The sequence below is a fragment of the Microcaecilia unicolor genome, chromosome 1, assembly GCF_901765095.1.
Source record: "Microcaecilia unicolor chromosome 1, aMicUni1.1, whole genome shotgun sequence".
NCBI classification, from domain to species: Eukaryota; Metazoa; Chordata; class Amphibia; order Gymnophiona; family Siphonopidae; genus Microcaecilia; species Microcaecilia unicolor.
In genome coordinates this window covers 103985541-104005706 of record NC_044031.1, presented here as the reverse complement: position 1 = coordinate 104005706, position 20166 = coordinate 103985541, and the positions used below count along the sequence as shown (strand labels likewise).

Sequence of the window (20166 nt, the reverse complement as noted above, 5' to 3'; positions counted from 1 at the left end):
CCCCTGGTGGAAAAGGTTCAATCACATTGGCCTTTAAGAAAGGTGGAGAGGTTCCTCTTTAAGTACCAGCGCGTGCTGAAGGTTAAAGTAATGAGCTCTCAGTGGGTAACTTAGAGGTTTTCAAAACCAATAAAGGGTGTATTCGAGGCGGACTATTTGGAGAACCCACTGGTCGGAGGGTATAAGGGGCCACCTTCCGTAGAAAAGCTTAAGCTTCCCTCTAACCGGCAGGTCATCCAGTATGGAAACTGACAGCGGTTATGCTATACTGGAGCCAATCAAAAGCTTGTCCTTTGCTGTGACAGGTGCCTTAGGTGCATGCTGTTGACGAGAACAAGAGCGCTGGGGGTCGAGCATGATCAGGTTGGAAAGAGAAGGTGGTGTACCCATGTCTCTGGGAGTAGTAGGCACCCCTCCTAGACGAGGAGGCTGATGCAGAAGGTGCCAGGCAGGAGAGAGAAGAGATGGTTATGAGCGTTTGATTTGGTTAGCCACCTCCTGAACTTTCCCTCCAAAAAGGTTTATCCCTCCGGCATGGGGCATCCACCAACCTCTGCTGAACCAACTGTTCCAAGTCCGAAGCACGCAGCCATGAGAGTCTGCACATTGCTATACTCTGGGCAGTGATTCTGGATGCCACGTCAAAGGTGTCATAGGTGCCCCTGGCCAAGAACTTCTGCTGTTTGGCCAACTGGGATCAACTCTGCCTGCTCCGGTGGGAGTCTGCAGTCCAGCAACTTGCGCACCGAGTCCTGCCAAGTATACACTCGTGAAGAGCTGGTAGGATTGTATATGGGACATAAGTATCTTCCTCCCAAAAGAATCCAAGGTCCTAGCTTCTCTGCCTGGGGGCGCCGAGGCATAGTCTCTAGAACTCCCGGCTCTTTTGAGGGTGGATTCCACCACCATGGAATCACATAAGTACATAAGTATTGCCACACTGGGACAGACCAAAGGTCCATCAAGCCCAGCATCCTGTTTCAAACAGTGGCCAATCCAGGTCACAAATACCTGGCAAGATCCAAGAGTTCAATGCATTTTATACTGCTTATCCCAAAAATAAGCAGTGGATTTTCCCCAAGTCAATTTAATAATGGTCTATGGACTTTTCCTTTAGGAAGCCATCTAGACCTTTTTTAAACCCTGCTAAGCTAACCATCTTTAACATTCTCTGGCAACTAGGGACTATCAAAACGAGGTGTGCTGTGGATCCGATACATCGTGTCGATCTTCTTGGGCAGGACAGGGACCGACAGAGGACTCCCAATTCCTATTGAGGACTTCCTTGAGTACCTCGTGGAGATGGACAGTAACAGCCTCACTAGCAGACTCATAGTTCAGGACCTTGAGCATCTTGGCCCTGGGCTTGTTCTCCACTTCCAAATGAAATGGAATAGCCTCAGCCATTTCCTTTACAAAAGAAGAGAATGAAAGACTTTCTGGAGGAGACGTTCTCCTTTCAAGTGGACGAGAAGGTTCAGAGGGGATACCCATAGGACTCATCCTCCAAAATGTATCTTAGATCCTCCTCTGTCTCACATGAGCGTCCCTCATAGGTTTCAGACAGCAACTCCTCATGAGTAGGCAGAGATCGAGCCTGCCTAAACTTAGAGGAGCCATGTCCCCGAGAAGGGCACTGAGAAGTCTGCTCCCATCTCCACCAATGTCGAGGGGGTACTGGCTTGGGTGGCAGTCAACATCAGAGCCGCACGTGACACTGGAGTCAGAGGCCGCACCGCAGGCTAAGAGCCAAGTGGGGCCGCATCAGGCGGCATGGTAGGTACTAGCATACACAATGCTGATGCACAGTCACAAAAGGCCATCCAGCAGCTCAAGAAGCAAGGCCCAGATATGTTCATCAAGGGATGACACTGGGAACATAGTAACATAGTAGATGATGGCAGAAAAAGACCTGCACGGTGTATCTAGTCTGTCCAACAAGATAAACTCATATGTGCTACTTCTTGTGTATACCTTACCTTGATTTGTATCTGCCATTTTCAGGGCACAGACCGTAGAAGTCTTGCCCAGCACTAGCCCCACCTCCCAAACACCAGCCCTGCCTCCCTAGGGTGCTGGCTCCGAGACAGGCTGCAGAATTGGTGGGGCTGAGACAAAAGTTGGGTCCTAGTTGCTAGGAGACCGATGCATCCACACCTCCTGGGTAGAGGGGGAGCGGTCCTTTAAGCACCAACGCTTCTCGGGTGCCAACTCCTGATGCCCCAGAGGTCCCAGCACAGTGAGTCGAGTATGACCAATGCATCTTGGCCTTTGCCCAGAGTTCGGTATCAAGACTCCTTGGTGTCGATGAGGATGACGTTGAATCTGCACAAAGACACAGTTAGCAGGGCTACGGTCAGGCCCTAAGCAATGAAGACACCAAGAATGGTAGTCTGTGCCAGAGATTGTCCAATTGCACCGAGTACAATGCTTAAAGCCACTGGGAACTTTAGTGGACATGGATAGAAAATCCAAATCAAAAGACACGACGGTGCCTGAAAAAAGTGGCAAGGCACCAAGAAAACAGAGAAAGACCTGGCCGAAGTCTAGGCCTAAATATGGCCTAAGACATGAAAAAGAAAGGAAACTTAAGAAAAATAATTTAAGTACGGGTGAAAAGGGGACCGAAGCCTGAAACACAAGAACAGTGAAAATTCACCAAAAAAGCTGAAAAGAAAGCTATTCCAGATCAGACTTGAGAAAGATCACGTAAACGCAACCTCTCCTCACTGCAGTAGAAAATGAATTGCAGTAACTACGCCCTCGTGACAGATGGGAAGGCACCCATGCATGTGCAGTGGAGCAGTCTCGTACTCCACAAAGCTCTGTTAAACTTGTTATAAGTTCCAGACCAGGTAACGCGGTGCCACGTTACCCAATTGTGAGAATTAATTGCCTTCTTGTTCTCGGAGAAAAAGATTCCTTTAAACAATTATAAGAGGACTTTGAGCTTCTAGACAGTGGATTTCATTACCTTCAACTACGAGCCTTTTTAAAGCAGATAAAGATGGAGAGCAGGAGATTAAGTTTTGGAGGCTCTGTTGCACAAAGGCTCACTGAAGGGGTCTTTAGCCCGAGTTTTCAAAATCCTACTTTAACAGGAAGGGGTAGTTAGTAACTTCTGGAAGATGGGAGCAGGATTTGGGAATTACATTAACACCAAAGGGAAAAAAAGAGATGATAGATGGTTTATTTACAGGGGTACTTTCTTATACAATGTTGAAGAATGGACAAAAAATACTACATAGGTGGTATTACACCCCTGTGGCTCTGGCAAAAATCTACCTTGAGACTATAACTGAATGCTGGAGAGACTGTGGTGAGAAGGGGGAATAGGCACAATTTTCTGGGACTGTCCTAATGTGCAGCCCTTCTGGGATGAGATACAGGTTTTAGGTATTTTGAGAAGGAATACATTACTTAATATGAGCCAAAGGCTCCTGGGATAGCCTCAAGGGGATCTTACTGCTCAACAGTTTTCAATATTTTGTTATGTGATATTTGCAGCTAGTATTACAATTGTGAAAGGACGGAAACAGGCTGAGGGACCTACCTTTCTGGAGTTCGAACAGATTTTGGACTGCAGATTGACATTGGCAAAGCTGACGGCCAAGTTGCATATTCGCTTGCTATGGTTTGAAGAAGAGTGGGAACTTTACTGTAAATGAAAACTAAGAGGGCATGAAGTCCCTCACAGTTTAATTAAATCCTGGGTGTCTAGCTTATGGTTCAACAATGTAATAAGTATATTGTGCTTATCTTATTTTTCTCAATAATACACCATTAGTGACAGAGATGGTAAAAAAAAGTTTGCATGGATGATTTGGATCATCTTGAATTACAAATAAAGCATTAAATGGAAAAAACAAACTGGAGAATTATTTATTGTTAAACAGAGCAAAAACAACACAGTGGTTTACAAGGAGCACTACTTGCCCTAAGTTAACACCAGTTTACCTTGGGAGACAGCTGCTGTGGTAGGCTCCTTTAAATCTTTCGGAGTAAGGCTCCTTTAAATCTTTGGGAGTAATCATTATCAATTTTATTTATTTGTTTGTTACATTTATATCCCACATTTTCCCACCTATTTGTAGGCTCAATGTGGCTTACATAATTGCTGTTTCTGCAGCAAATTTTTGGTGTAGTTAAAGGTTTTTAAAATTTTTATATCAACTACACTCTCTAAAGGGTCTACTGGAAAAAACTGCAGTGCACTCTTTCATGTGTTGCTTATCTCCAAGATAGGTAATCCAACATTGACAGCATTGTCATAATCTAATAATAGTTTCAAGCGTCTGCAAAAGATACTGCGATTTACTTGTTGGGAGGTGTGCATCAGCATGATCATGTTACTCCATTTTTTATTCATTTTCACTGGTTACCAGATGCGTTTCATATTATTTTCAAATTGCTTATTTTGGCACATAGGGCTTATTATAATCATGTTCCTAGTTATTTAGCTTCTTTGGTATTACTTTATATGCCAGAGTTCAGATCTTTGTTGGACTTCAGTATGGTGATCTCATCCAAAGGGTGTTAACACAGCAATCTGCCTTTTTGAGGTTAGCATCTTCTCTTTGGAACCAATTTGCTATTTCTATTCATGCTGAAAGGGGCTTAAATAAACTGATAGTACTGTTAAAAACGCACCTTTTTGGGACTGGTATTGAGCATGCATTTTAGCATGATGAGATTGCTTCCTGCAAGGGCCTGTTATTTAATTCACGATTGTGTGTTTTCTTTTATGAACAGAGACTTTCCTTTATGGTTTTGGAGGGATTTTTATTTTTGGTGTGTAAGCATCCTTTAAGTCCAGAAAGCATAGCCAATCGTTTTCCTGAATCATGGGAAGAAGGGTGCCTAGGGCAGGGATAGGCAACTCCGGTCCTCGAGAGCCGCAGGCAGGTCAGGTTTTCAGGATATCCACAATGAATATGCAGGAGATAGATTTGTATACCATGGAGGCAGTGCTTGGAAATCTATCTCCTGCATATTCATTGTGGATATCCTGAAAACCTGACCTGCCTGCGGCTCTCGAGGACCGGAGTTGCCTACCCCTGGCCTAGGGAAACAATCCTGAGCTTTTCTCAAATAAGAAATTTGTTCCAGGCCCTTAGGTCTAGGATGGGACGCATCCCCCCTGTTTTCTTTTGCACAAGGAAGTACCTGAAATAGAATCCCAGCCACTCTTCCCTGGTGGAATGGGTTCGACCGCTTGGGCCTGTAGAAGGACGGAGAGTTCCTCTGCAAGTACCTGCTTGTGCTGGGAGCTGTAGGACTGAGCTCCCAGTGGGCAATTTGGAGGCTTGGAGTCCAGATTGAGGGTGTATCCTAACCAGACAATTTGAAGAACCCACTGGTCAGAGGTTATAAGAGGCCACCTTTGGTGAAAAAACATTAACCTCCCCCAACATGCAACTCATCCGCTTACGGACACGTTTACTGAGGCTATGCTGAACTGGAGCCAGTCAAAAGCCCATCCCAGCTTTTGCTGGGGAGTCGCAGTGGCCTTAGGCGCATGCTGTTGACGAGAACGAACGTGCTTGGACTGAGCCTGGGCAGGCTGCCGAGAAGCAGAAGTGTACCTACGCCTAGCATAGGAATTGGGAGCACTCCACCCCCCCCCCCCCAAAAAAAAAAAAACCAAATACCTCCTAGAAGAGGAAGTAGTAGCAGAAGATGCCCGGCGGGAGAGAGAATGCATAGCATCATTGTGCTTCTTGAACTGGTCAACAAGACCTTCTACTCTCTCACCAAAAAGGTTATCCCCCCCGGCAAGGAACATCCGCCATCTGCTGCTGGACCGAATGATCCAGGTCAGAGACATGCAGCCACAAGAGTCTGTGTATCACTATACCTTGGGCAGCGATCCTGGATGCTACATCAAACGTGTCGAACGTACCCCTGGCCAGGAATATTCGACACGCCTTCTGCTACCTGACCAGCTGACGAAAGGCTCGGCCCGCTCCGGAGGGAGTGCATCAACCAAGCTGGACAGTTGCCTCACCGAGTTCCGCAAGTGGACGCTCGTGAAGAGCTGGTATGTCTGGATCTTGGCAGGGAGCATAGCGGCCTGATACGCCGTCCACCCAAAAGAGTCCAAGGTTCTAGATTCTCTTCCTGAGGACGCCGAGGCATAGTCCCTAGTGCTCTTGGCTCTTTTGAGGGCGGAGTCCACCACCATGGAATTGTGAGGTAGCTGAGACCTCATCAATCCAGGTTCACCGTGTATGCGATATTAGGATTCAGCTTTTTCAGGATCATGAGATTAGACAGAGGGAACGACCAGTTTCGCATAAGGACTTCCTGGAGTGGAGGAGTAGCCTAATCGTTAGTGCAGTGGAACTTTGATCCTAGGGAACTGAGTTCGATTCCCACTGCAGCTCCTTGTGACTCTGGGCAAGTCACTTAACCCCCCATTACCCCTGGTACAAAATAAGTACCTGAACATATGTAAACCGCTTTGAATGTAGTTGCAAAAACCTCAGAAAGGCGGTATATCAAGTCCCATTTCCCTTTCAGTACATTATGCAAAGGAGCCGTTGCAGCCTCTCTAGGCGGAGAAGGATAATCCAGGACCTCGAGCATCTCAGCCCTGGGCTCATCCTCAACCTCCATAGGGAAGAGAATAGCCGCAGCCATTTCCCGAACAAAGGGGGTAAAGGATAGACTCTCCGGTGGAGAAAGTCTCCTTTCTGGTGGACGGAAGGAGACTCGTCAGAAGAATAGTACCTGGCAGCCATTTTTCTTGAGATAGCGATACAAACATAGAAATGCAAGCCTCTTCCCTGACGAAGTGTAATGAAACTTGGCCATGTCGGCAGAGGTTTGAGCTGGAAGAAATTGCTGCTGCTACTTGCTTTAAGATAAGTTAAGCTCAAGCAATATTTTTGAAAAATTAATTGAAGATATAGTGTTTTTAAGATATAAAGATATACTGAGTAAAAACGCAAGAAAAAGATAAAAATTTGCGGGTTGATCTATGAAGATGCAAACGACACCAATTATAGCTTGGGGCAAAGTCCCGTATGGTGGAAATTTTTGAAATATCTGAAGATCCCCGGATAGCAAAAAATCTATGTTGATACAGTGGGGGAAATAAGTATTTGATCCCTTGCTGATTTTGTAAGTTTGCCCACTGACAAAGACATGAGCAGCCCATAATTGAAGGGTAGGTTATTGGTAACAGTGAGAGATAGCACATCACAAATTAAATCCGGAAAATCACATTGTGGAAAGTATATGAATTTATTTGCATTCTGCAGAGGGAAATAAGTATTTAATCCCTCTGGCAAACAAGACCTAATACTTGGTGGCAAAACCCTTGTTGGCAAGCACAGCGGTCAGACGTCTTCTGTAGATGATGAGGTTTGCACACATGTCAGGAGGAATTTTGGTCCACTCCTCTTTGCAGATCATCTCTAAATCATTAAGAGTTCTGGGCTGTCGCTTGGCAACTCGCAGCTTCAGCTCCCTCCATAAGTTTTCAATGGGATTAAGGTCTGGTGACTGGCTAGGCCTCTCCATGACCCTAATGTGCTTCTTCCTGAGCCACTCCTTTGTTGCCTTGGCTGTATGTTTTGGGTCATTGTCGTGCTGGAAGACCCAGCCACGACCCATTTTTAAGTCCCTGGCGGAGGGAAGGAGGTTGTCACTCAGAATTGTACGGTACATGGCCCCATCCATTCTCCCATTGATGCGGTGAAGTAGTCCTGTGCCCTTAGCAGAGAAACACCCCCAAAACATAACATTTCCACCTCCATGCTTGACAGTGGGGACGGTGTTCTTTGGGTCATAGGCAGCATTTCTCTTCCTCCAAACACGGCGAGTTGAGTTCATGCCAAAGAGCTCAATTTTTGTCTCATCTGACCACAGCACCTTCTCCCAATCACTCTCGGCATCATCCAGGTGTTCACTGGCAAACTTCAGACGGGCCGTCACATGTGCCTTCCGGAGCAGGGGGACCTTGCGGGCACTGCAGGATTGCAATCCGTTATGTCGTAATGTGTTACCAATGGTTTTCGTGGTGACAGTGGTCCCAGCTGCCTTGAGATCATTGACAAGTTCCCCCCTTGTAGTTGTAGGCTGATTTCTAACCTTCCTCATGATCAAGGATACCCCACGAGGTGAGATTTTGAGTGGAGCCCCAGATCTTTGTCGATTGACAGTCATTTTGTACTTCTTCCATTTTCTTACTATGGCACCAACAGTTGTCTCCTTCTCGCCCAGCGTCTTACTGATGGTTTTGTAGCCCATTCCAGCCTTGTGCAGGTGTATGATCTTGTCCCTGACATCCTTAGACAGCTCCTTGCTCTTGGCCATTTTGTAGAGGTTAGAGTCTGACTGATTCACTGAGTCTGTGAACAGGTGTCTTTCATACAGGTGACCATTGCCGACAGCTGTCTGTCATGCAGGTAACGAGTTGATTTGGAGCATCTACCTGGTCTGTAGGGGCCAGATCTCTTACTGGTTGGTGGGGGATCAAATACTTATTTCCCTCTGCAGAATGCAAATAAATTCATATACTTTCCACAATGTGATTTTCCGGATTTAATTTGTGATGTGCTATCTCTCACTGTTACCAATAACCTACCCTTCAATTATGGGCTGCTCATGTCTTTGTCAGTGGGCAAACTTACAAAATCAGCAAGGGATCAAATACTTATTTCCCCCACTGTATGTCCATCGATGATGATAGAGATTGAGAAGCTGGTTTGAATATACTATGTGTTTGGGAGACTGTTAAAAGAAGGCGGCACAAAAATAAGGGGAAAACCCCCAGCCAATTAGAAAAAGAAAGGAAATTTGAAAAGGGAGAAAAAACTAACAAAAGTAAAGGTACTCTTTATTTTTTTTTTTTTTTTTCTTTTATTATCGTTTTAAAAAGAAGAATCGAAAAAAAAAAAATAAAAAAAAACGAAGACTATCTCCTGGGCCTGAGAGGCAGCGAAATAACACCCCGCAACTCAACGCGGAGAAAAAACAACCGAGGGAACGTGTTCATGCGACGGGTGGGAAGTCAGTCCGCGCATGCGCAGTATGTGCTGCACGCGCGCCAGAAGACTCTGGCAAAATCTTTTTTTATACTTTGCTTGCAAAATACCGATTCCTGGGCCGACGAGGACGTCGACCCCACATGTGAGAACAAGCAGCCTGCTTGTCCTCGGAGAATCATAATTACCTTGACCCTCAATGTTTCTAAAACTCACCCCTATTTATTCCTCTGAAACATCAATCCACTTGAGAAATTTTCTTAAATAAATGTTGTTGGTCTACATTTTAGAGAGAAAAAAAAATGTAAAGAGCAAGGGAGAAAAAGGCTGCCCTGAAAAAACCTTGGGACACTTTGCCTCTCCCTGTCCATCTGGGCCAAATTGCTAGTTATACAAGTTTCTTGTGTACCCCCAGGTTCACAATCCAAACCACCCCTCCCCTCCCTAGGCTATACACATATGAAGAGAGCTACATCCCTTCTCCACAGAGCTTACAATCTAGTCAACCACCACACAAATTTCACATGCCGAGTACCATGAATAACTTTTGCATTTAGTGATAATGCTTTGCACTTACCGCATGCTAGCTTTTGCGACTAACATCTAGCATGCAGTAAGTGAAAAACCTTACTGCATTATTAAATACTTCTTTGCGTTGCTATTACTGAGGCGATGCCAACATTTTGGTGAGTGTAAATTTTTTTTTTTTTTTTGGACAACAAGCTGTAAGGAAAAACAAAACATTCCAGCGCTCTGCATAAATCCTAAAATGAGTAAAACTTCTCCATACTGACAGTTTAGTGTGAATCTAATGTGTAGCAGAATATCGGTCCCACATTTCTCACTGATGGTGAAGATTAAGAGCCCTGTTTACAAAAGCGCACTAGCATTCTTTAACACACGATAAAGATTAGCGCACACTGTGTAGGTGCCCACAATATTCATATGGGTGCCTACACAGTTAGAATGCGCTAATTTTTAGCACACGATAAAGAATGCTAGTGCGTCTTTATAAACAGGGCCATAAAAGTTTTACAAGAAAAAATTAAATATTGAGTAATTTGAATAAGTTTATAAAAAAATAAAATTATCAATTTGTTACAATTAGCATCCACAAGCAAAAGCTTGGTACAGAAATAATTGACTTGTGATAAGAGAAAAGGAAAAGGAAGAAAAACAAAAATCAGGAAAAGTCTCCACAAGATCAATTCTAGATTAATCCACAATGATTTAATAAAAAGCAGGACACAAAATGAAGAAAATTCCTAAAAAAAAAAAAAAAGCATTACAAGGAAAAAAAGAACAGTGTACTGCGGTGCCTAGCTTCTCTACTCTTGCAAGGAGCTAATCACTGAAACTGTCATCTCAGCATAGCCAATACCTGACAGCAACAAAGTTTTCCCAGAAATAAATGCAGATAATTACTTATGTTTACAGAAAGTATATCTACACACCTAAAATTAAATCAAACATTTACATGGGAACTTCAGAAAATACACATTGAAGAACAGCAGGTTTTAAGCAGCAGCAGAAACTGTTGTCTCCTTTTCTGGGTGTTCTTGATTACATTTGGCTACATCCTAATTCTACAGTTCATAAAAGGAGATCTCAAGCTTTAAAGAACATTTTTAATAACAAATCTCTAATGGGCTCTAAGGTAGAAGTTACAACTGAATCCAAACCAGATTGTTTCAATGTTAAAAATTATGTTTTATTTGAATTTTTTTTTATTTTCTTTTTTTGAATAATGAAATATTTAGGGTTTTTTTTTTCCAGTTGCTACATTAATGTACAGCATGTCACACACATGACCATTTCTGTCAAGTGTGCCACAACAGAACAACTGAGAAAAAGGTGGACTAAAAGTTAAGACCCTAACCTAAGCCGTAATCGGAAATAAGGGAGGGGGGAGAAAACTGATCATGTTCTTAGAGTGGAGGGAAAGGATATAAAAATAAATGAATAGCAGAACTTACTCAAAAAGATGCTTATGTTATATTTAAGTAAGATATTCACTTCAGCACAAAACTTTAGTTGTGTGGCACCATGATAATGTGCAAGTTACACTGCATCCATAAATATTTGTCCATTTTTGCATACTCATGCAAGAGATAAATAGGGAATTAAAAAAAAACCACATACACACACTTACCTCTCTTTAGAGTAACTCTGGAGAGGCCGAAGTCTGTTAGCTTAATGTGGCCCTTGTTGGAAATTAGCATGTTGTCTGGCTTCAAGTCCCTGCATTTAGATTAGAATAAAGGCTTAATTTATTTTGTGCACGAAATAGAGAGGAAAAACAAAACAAAACACTTTTGTTACTTATTTTCTTCTGCAATATTTGCAAAGAAACAAGAATAAACTAGTCCACATCAATGGGGATACAGTGAGATAAAACACATTTTAAAGGCAATTCTGGAACTGGGAATGGGCAGTTATGTGCGCACAAGCAAAATGCACAGAAAAGCAGCACTTATGTGCATTATGCACTACGCACTATTCTATAAGGAAGCACAAATGTTTTAGTGCATAACTGCATGAGTCCATGCATGTAGGTAGAACATGGTTGTGTCTTATATTTACATGCATAACAAAAAATACCTTAAGTTACATGTTTTGCATGCTGCTCTCATGCTCACCAGTGTTGTTCCACACTAGTATTCTGTAACAGAAACAGGGCACCCCATTATGGAATTGCCCTCATCTAAATTTTAAAAAACAACACGGTTAAGTCAAACAAACCTATTCATTAGAGGTGCTTTGTTTTATCAGGACCTACTGTGACAATCAATGGTGGAGTAAAACCCATTGTGGCTCCTAACTTTGAAGTCCTTTTACTAAGTTGCAGTAAAAAGTGTCTTAGCATGTGGGAAAAATCACATAAGGGTGCGCTAAGGACATTTTTACTGAGCCAGAAAATGGCTGATTTTTTATTTCTGTTAATGGACATGCACTAATGTTGCCATTAGCATACAGTTATTATAAAAAATTACCACAGGAACGCCTACAAAATAGATGTCAAGAGCTCATGTGCAAGTCCTGCGTCATCCAGTTAGCACACAGAATGTGGATGCACTGACTAGCAGAGGAATGTCTACTAGCTGCCCCCCAGACACGAACCCTCCAAATTCCACAGGGCGCCTGAGTGCATTCGGTGGTAGGCCATTTTAAGCTGCAGAATTGCTTAACAAATATTTTTGTTCTGTGTTCACAGCTGAAGTGCTAGAAGCAGGACTGCAGATGACACACACAAATAGGAATGGAGATGTGGTAGACCCTGAATGATTTTCAGAGGACCATGCTCATGACAAGCTAGATAAAACTAAAGTGATTGGGCTGGAAGGCATACATCAAAGAGTACTAAAGGAAGTTCTGGTAGCTCTGCTGCTGGTTGACCTTCTCAATGCTTCTCTAGAGTCAGGAGTGGTCCTGGAAGACTGGAGAAGCACGGATGTGGACCTTCTCCACAAAAGCTGTAGGAAGTGGTTGAGAACTACACACTGTTAAATCTGACTTACTACTACTACTTATTTCTAAAGCACTACTAGACGTAAGCAGCGCTGTACACTTGAACATGAAGAGACAGTCCCTGCTCGACAGAGCTTACAATCTAATTAGGACAGACAAACGGGACAAACAAAAGATAAGGGAATATTTTTTTTTGTTACCCTACGCTTTCCCACTCATGGCAGGCTCAATGCGTCAGGCGATGGAGGGTTAAGTGACTTGCCCAGGGTCACAAGGAGCTGCCTGTGCCGGGAATCGAACTCAGTTCCTCAAGACCAAAGTCCACTACCCTAACCACTAGGCCACTCCTCCATCCTTCATATTAAAGTGAGGATGATAAAATAAGGGTTCTGAACAAGTGAATAAGGGTTAGGAGTTAAAAAGCAGCATCAAAAAGGTGGGCTTTTAGCTTAAATTTGAAGACGGCCAGAGATGGAGCTTGACGTACCGGCTCAGGAAGTCTATTCCAGGCATATGGTGCAGCAAGATAAAAGGAACGGAGTCTCACCATATGCCTGAATAGACTTCCTGAGCCTGTACATCAAGCTCCATCTCTGGCCGTCTTCAAATCTAAGCTAAAAGCCCATCTTTTTGATGCTGGAGTAGAGAATAGAGATGAGGTTAGAGACATCCCGGAATCGTTTGCATGGATAGGACGAGGACAGGTGGGGGGGACCTGGAGTGCGGAGGAGGGTGGGGGAGGTAGGGCGACGAAGGCGACGAAGACGGGACGCACTTAGGAGGAATGGGTATGGGTTAATGGCAGGAAGGAGTGTTGAAGGTTGAGAGCTAGGAAGGAGGAGGGGGACAAGAGAGGTGGTGAGGAACGGGGGTGAATAGGGGGTACTGCAGTAGTGAGTAGGACTGGAGAGGGCATGGGTGGGCAGTGAGTTTCAGCGATCGACAGCGGTAGGGGGAGGGGATAAAGATTAGGAAGGGATAGGGCAAGGAAGAGAATGTGTATAGGGGCCATAAGTAGTGGCTGAGGCAGGTAGGTTGGTAGATGGGCTGAGAAGAAATTGATGGGCTGGCGAGCAGGTAAGTCAATGGGCTGATAAGGTAACAGGCAGGCAGGCAGGTTGGTTGATGGGCTACTAGTCAGGCAGGCAGGAGGGCGAAATCAGGCAGGGCTGAGCAGGTAAGTCAAGCTAGCAGGCAGGCAGGTTGGTTGATGGGCTAGTAGTCAGGACGGACTGGAACAAGGTGGAGCAGGCGGACTGGAACAGGTGGACTGGAACAAGATGGAGCAGATGGACAGGAACAGGTGGACTGGAACACGCTAGGACAAGCAATGCAGATCAGCTGGAGCAAGCTGGAGCGGACGGACTGGAGCAAGTTAGAGCAGAAAGAAGCGGAGTAGCAAGACTGGAACAAGCTGGAGCAAGCTGGACTGGCGCAGGCGGACTGGAATACGCTGGAATGGACGGACTGGAACAAGGTGGAGCAAAAGGGCTGGAAACAGGCGGACTGGAACACGCTGGAACAAGCAATGCAGATGGACTGGAACAGGCTGGAACAGATGGACTGGAGAAAGTTGGAGCAGAAGGAAGCGGAGTAGCAGCAGGACTTGAACAGGCAGGAGCAGGACTGGAATAAGCAGCAGAAATTTGTAGTCCCATGGAAAGAAGCAGATCGAAGGGGAGATAATGAGAAGATGGCAGACTCTAGAAGCAGAGGTTTATTGATCGAAGACTCAACACAGTACTGTGTTTCAGCTAACAGCCTGCTTCAGGAGTCTGCAGCTTGCCTCATACGGTGCTATGCGCCACATGTCTCTCTTGTCGGTGTGTGTGATCGTGGCGGTTCTGTCTGCATCCATCCAGGAAACCTGTAAGCATTTCAAGTCAGCAGAGGTTGGAAGGGCAAGTCCAGACTCCAAACTTTAGCTATTGTTCCTTTTCCAGTTTTGAGCACGTGGATAGCAGCTCGGATCCTTTGTCTTCACCACACGTTGTGTGGTGTCCTCACTGGGGAACTCAGTTAGTTGAGTAATTGAATCTGTGATCGTTTGATCCCTCACTGGGTTACTACGCTCCGATTTGACGATTCTGCCACTCCAATCTGTTCGGCAGCGAGTCACTTCTACTGCTTTCTAGAAGAGAGCCGCTCAGCTTTGGGTCGCCGTCCACTACACTCTGGTCGTCCGGCGGACTGGCGGTTCGGTTACTCTAAGGTGGGTCTCCGATCAGGTGGCACGGCGATAGTGGTCGGATTGCTGGCGCTTTGGGCTACTTTTCGGGTCGGCCTCTGCTCAGTTGTTCTCTGTTGAGTGATTTCCCTTTCTGCTCCGGTTCACTCCTGGGCTGTTCCAGCCGGGGAGCACTTTGGCGCTGTAAAAATCTTTGGATGCAGTTATGTGCCCAGTGTGTAGGTGGGATTGGGGTCTCTGATCAATCGATCCTATGTAGAGGGGCCGTCCGGAGGTCCAAGTCGGGAATGGTAGGACTCTTGTTTGTTCTGTCTGTCCTAATTAGATTGTAAGCTCTGTCGAGCAGGGACTGTCTCTTCATGTTCAAGTGTACAGTGCTGTGTACGTCTAGTAGCGCTTTAGAAATGATAAGTAGTAGTAGTTGTTCAATTACATGTAAAGTTGTAATATGTAATCAAATGTCCTACATCTTGAAATGAAACCAATTTGATCTATTTGGACCAGATTTGGCACAAGCTTTTATAGCCTACCTGCTAGTATTTTGGTGAACATCTTATAGTCATTCCACAAGAGAGAGATAGGTCTATATGAACTACATAATTCTGGATTTTTTTCCAGGTTTAGGTATGATGATCACTGCCACTAGTCGCCAAGAATGAGGTAAAAGTGATGTGTGTCCTAAAGAACTGAAAACCCGGGTTAACAAAGAGGCCAAGTATTTCTTGAAACATGTATAAAATTTATTGGAGTAATTATTCATGCCAGGTGATTCACCTGATAGCAAGTCTTTTATAGTCCAAAGAGTTTCTTCCACTGTAATCTGTTGATAGTTCCTTGGCTTCTACATTTGTTGCAGCTGATTTGTCATCTATAAACTGAGATACTCCAGAGGTTTGTGCTCAGAAGTATACAATTCAACTGAAAATGAGAAATTCCTTCTATATTTCTAGATCAGTTCTAGGTATTTCCCCCTCTCAATCTATAATCTGTAGAATATATAGTTACAAATTCTTTTTTGTTTCCAAGTCAACAAGCAACTAGCCTTTTTTCCAAATTGAAAATATTCTTGGTATGAATATTTGTAGCTTAATACATATATCAGCTAAAGCTAGATCTTTCAATTGTATTCTGGCTTGGTGCAAAACTGTTATTTGAGCAGGTTGAGCTCAGCCTTTATGTAGGCTGTCTAATTTCCTTACTTTTCTGTGGAGTAGTCTCTCCTTTTGCAATCTTGTTTTATGTATATAGGCCTACAGAGAAATTACCTTGCATAACTACTTTCAGCGTTTCCCATAATACTAATGGTGTTACCTCATTAGTATCATTTATCTTTAAGAATTCTTGTATATCCTTCTCTAGTTTTTCAGTGTATGCTGGATCTAGAAGTAAAGTAATTAGAAAATATCCACAACGGGGGCTACAGTTGCTTACTAAACAGAATAAATGTAATTAATACTGGACTGTGATCTGACCACATGGAGGGGGTATATTTCAGTTATCTTTTACCTTTAACCTACCCGTATCTCCCAACCAAAGGTCAATTCTAGAGTAGGTACTGTATACTAGAGAGAAATAAATTGTCTCTCTGAGCCATGCTGTGACCTCCAGAAATGCAATAGACCCCAGTGTTGCATAAATCTAATGATGATTAGTGGCATAACCAAGGTTGCTGCATTATCTAAATATGGATCTAATGTGAGATTGAAATCACCTCCAATTAATAATTCTCCAAGTCCCAAATGAGAAGTTTGGTGAGCAAATCAAAGAAAACCCCCTGTTGTGTATTAGAAGTGTAGATATTGAGGAAGGTATATCTGTTGATGTGATGACTTTAAACGGATAGATCTCCCTTCTTTATCCGTTATTACTTTGTGTATCAGCCATGTGATATCATAAGACAGAGGTATTCCCACTCCTTTTGTTTTTGCTGAAAGCTTATTTGAAGCTATTTTAATATTTTATAACGTTTATGCTTAGGCAGCAAATGTGTCTCTTGTATAATTGCCACATCTATGTGTAATCGATGAGTTTCTTTAAATAATACGTTCTGCTTAATTGGTGAATTTAACCCATTTACATTTAGGGTCATAAATCTCACTTCTCCCATAACTGATCATTACAAGGTCGCTTGCCAAGGCTGATACAAATCTACAGACCTCACCAAACAGATTATATGAGAAAGACAGTAATACAAATTTATGTGCACTAGTCTGGAGAAAACAGAGGCAGGTCCAGAAAACCTTCCCTACCCACCCCTCACCCATTTCCCACCCGGTGGACCCACTGCAACTTCAGGAGGAAGGCCTTTCTTCAGGCAATAAGCCTGATGGAGAAGCAGCACAAATTCTGACGAAAACGGAGCTGGCAAAGTCCCTGAAAAGTCCTGCCGCATCACCAGCGGCTCGTCTGACAATGAAAGGACCGGAACTGGAGGAAGCAACATGATGGACGTTCGCGCTGAAACCGCATCCATCGCACCATGAAAAAGAGCCCCCTACACCTCCGAACCATCTGCTGCCAGGCCAGGAATCGTCGCTGCCCCTGCTGGATTACCCAAATCTGGCTCCTCACCGGCACTAGACCTCACCTCCTCACAGACTCGGCACAGGCCGGTACTAAGGGAGACCACGCGGCGTGCTGAGCAGTCCGCACAATGGCGCACCTTCTCAGACTGTGCCGCCATCGTAGGAGGAAGGGCGGGAAGGAGAGCCGCCCTCGCAGATACCAGGTAACAGTGTCCCAATGCCGACCTGTACCTAGGTCACCCCTCTTTTCTTTTTAAGATAGCAACTGCAAGTTTTTTGTTGTTTTTTTTAAAGCGAGAACGGTGCTCTATTCCCGCTAGGGTCCTGCCTGAAGGAACTTCTCCCAGGGAAGGGGGAAGGCCGAGGCACACTGTCAAAAGCAGAGAGGAGCAGGAGGAGGGGATGGACCCAGAGCCTGGAGTGTACACCCCCCCCCCCCACACCCAAAAAAAAGGCACAGGGGCAAAAGCCAAAGACCAAGGCAGCTGTTCCTCTTCCAAAATATTTTTTAATTCTTTTGCTAAGAATACAAAGACCCCCCCAAAGGAAACCTGAGAACCTACGATTACAAAGGGGCCAAAACCACGAGCAGTGTTGCACGGCACCCACCTCTGCTGGGAGACTGAGAAATACTGAGCAGGTCAGGGTTGCACAGTCCCTTATACAGGAGAACTGCTCAATAATTCTCAGTCTCCCTCTAATGGTAGGAGTGCATAATAAGCATAATACCCACTTGTCAGGAATGGTCTGGAGAAGACGATAAGGAATCCTAGATAGCACGGTGTATGACTTGTCAAGAGTGTTTGATGAATGCACAAAGCGAATGCTACAAACCTGTAGAAGGTATTCTCCGAGGACAGCAGGCTGATTGTTCTCACTGATGGGTGACGTCCACGGCAGCCCCTCCAATCGGAACACTTTCTAGCAAAGTCCTTTGCTAGTCCTCGCTCGCCGATGCGCACCGCACATGCGCGGCCGTCTTCCCGACCGAACCGGCTCGTGCCGGCCAGTCTCATATGTAGCTCTAACATTATGAGCCGTGACATGACCCTCAAGAGCCAGCCCAGCCTGGGCGTAAGTGAAGGAAATGCAATCTGCTAGCCAATTGGATATGGTGAGTTTTCCCACAGCCACTCCCCTCCTGTTGGGATCAAAAGAAACAAACAATTGGGCGGACTGTCTGTTGGGCTGTGTCCGCTCCAGATAGAAGGCCAATGCTCACTTGCAGTCCAATGTGTGCAGCTGACGTTCAGCAGGGCAGGAATGAGGACGGGGAAAAGAATGGAGTGGAGGAGTGGCCTAGTGGTTAGGGTGGTGGACTTTGGTCCTGGGGAACTGAGGAACTGAGTTCAATTCCCGGCACAGGCAGCTCCTTGTGACTCTGGGCAAGTCACTTAACCCTCAATTGCCCCATGTAAGCCGCATTGAGCCTGCCATGAGTGGGAAAGCGTGGGGTACAAATGTAACAAAAAAAAATGTTGGCAAGACAATTGACTGGTTCAGATGGAACTCCAACACAACCTTCGGCAAGAACTTAGGGTGAGTGCGGAGGACTACTCTGTTATGATGAAATTTGGTGTAAGGGGCCTGGGCTACCAGGGCCTGAAGCTCACTGACTCTACGAGCTGAAGTAACTGCCACCAAGAAAATGACCTTCCAGGTCAAGTACTTCAGATGGCAGGAATTCAGTGGCTCAAAAGGAGGTTTCATCAGCTGGGTGAGAATGACATTGAGATCCCATGACACTGTAGGAGGCTTGACAGGGGGCTTTGACAAAAGCAAACCTCTCATGAAGCGAACAACTAAATGCTGTCCTAAGATCGGCTTACCTTCCACACGGTAATGGTATGCACTGATTGCACTAAGGTGAACCCTTACAGAGTTGGTCTTGAGACCAGACTCAGACAAGTGCAGAAGGTATTCAAGCAGGGTCTGTGTAGGACAAGAGCGAGGATCTAGGGCCTTGCTGTCACACCAGACGGCAAACCTCCTCCACAGAAAGAAGTAACTCCTCTTAGTGGAATCTTTCCTGGAAGCAAGCAAGATACGGGAGACACCCTCTGACAGACCCAAAGAGGCAAAGTCTACGCTCTCAACATCCAGGCCGTGAGAGCCAGGGACCGGAGGTTGGGATGCAGAAGCGCCCCTTCGTCCTGTGTGATGAGGGTCGGAAAACACTCCAATCTCCACGGTTCTTCGGAGGACAACTCCAGAAGAAGAGGGAACCAGATCTGACGCGGCCAAAAAGGAGCAATCAGAATCATGGTGCCTCGGTCTTGCTTGAGTTTCAACAAAGTCTTCCCCACCAGAGGTATGGGAGGATAAGCATACAGTAGACCCTCCCCCCAGTCCAGGAGGAAGGCATCCGATGCCAGTCTGCCGTGGGCCTGAAGCCTGGAACAGAACTGAGGGACTTTGTGGTTGGCTCGAGATGCGAAGAGATCCACAAAGGGGGTGCCCCACACCTGGAAGATCTGTCGCACTACACTGGAATTGAGCGACCACTCGTGAGGTTGCATAATCCTGCTCAACCTGTCGGCCAGACTGTTGTTTACGCCTGCCAGATATGTGGCTTGGAGCATCATGCCGTGACGGCGAGCCCAGAGCCACATGCTGACGGCTTCCTGACACAGGAGGCGAGATCCGGTGCCCCCCTGCTTGTTGACGTAATACATGGCAACCTAGTTGTCTGTCTGAATTTGGATAATTTGGTGGGACAGCCGATCTCTGAAAGCCTTCAGAGCGTTCCAGATCGCTCGTAACTCCAGAAGATTGATCTGCAGATCGCGTTCCTGGAGGGACCAGCTTCCTTGGGTGTGAAGCCCATCGACATGAGCTCCCCACCCCAGGAGAGACGCATCAGTCGTCAGCACTTTTTGTGGCTGAGGAATTTGGAAAGGACGTCCCAGAGTCAAATTGGACCAAATCGTCCACCAATACAGGGATTTGAGAAAACTCGTGGACAGGTGGATCACGTCTTCTAGATCCCGAG

General features: G+C 45.3%; 1 protein-coding gene across 1 annotated transcript in view; it reads right to left on the bottom strand.

The window, feature by feature from the left end:
* The window catches only part of MASTL (microtubule associated serine/threonine kinase like), a 247832-nt gene that overhangs the window by 147353 nt on the left and 80313 nt on the right, over positions 1-20166 (bottom strand). The window contains 1 exon segment of the mRNA XM_030200885.1: positions 11146-11234. Coding sequence (XP_030056745.1) covers positions 11146-11234 — 89 coding nt within the window.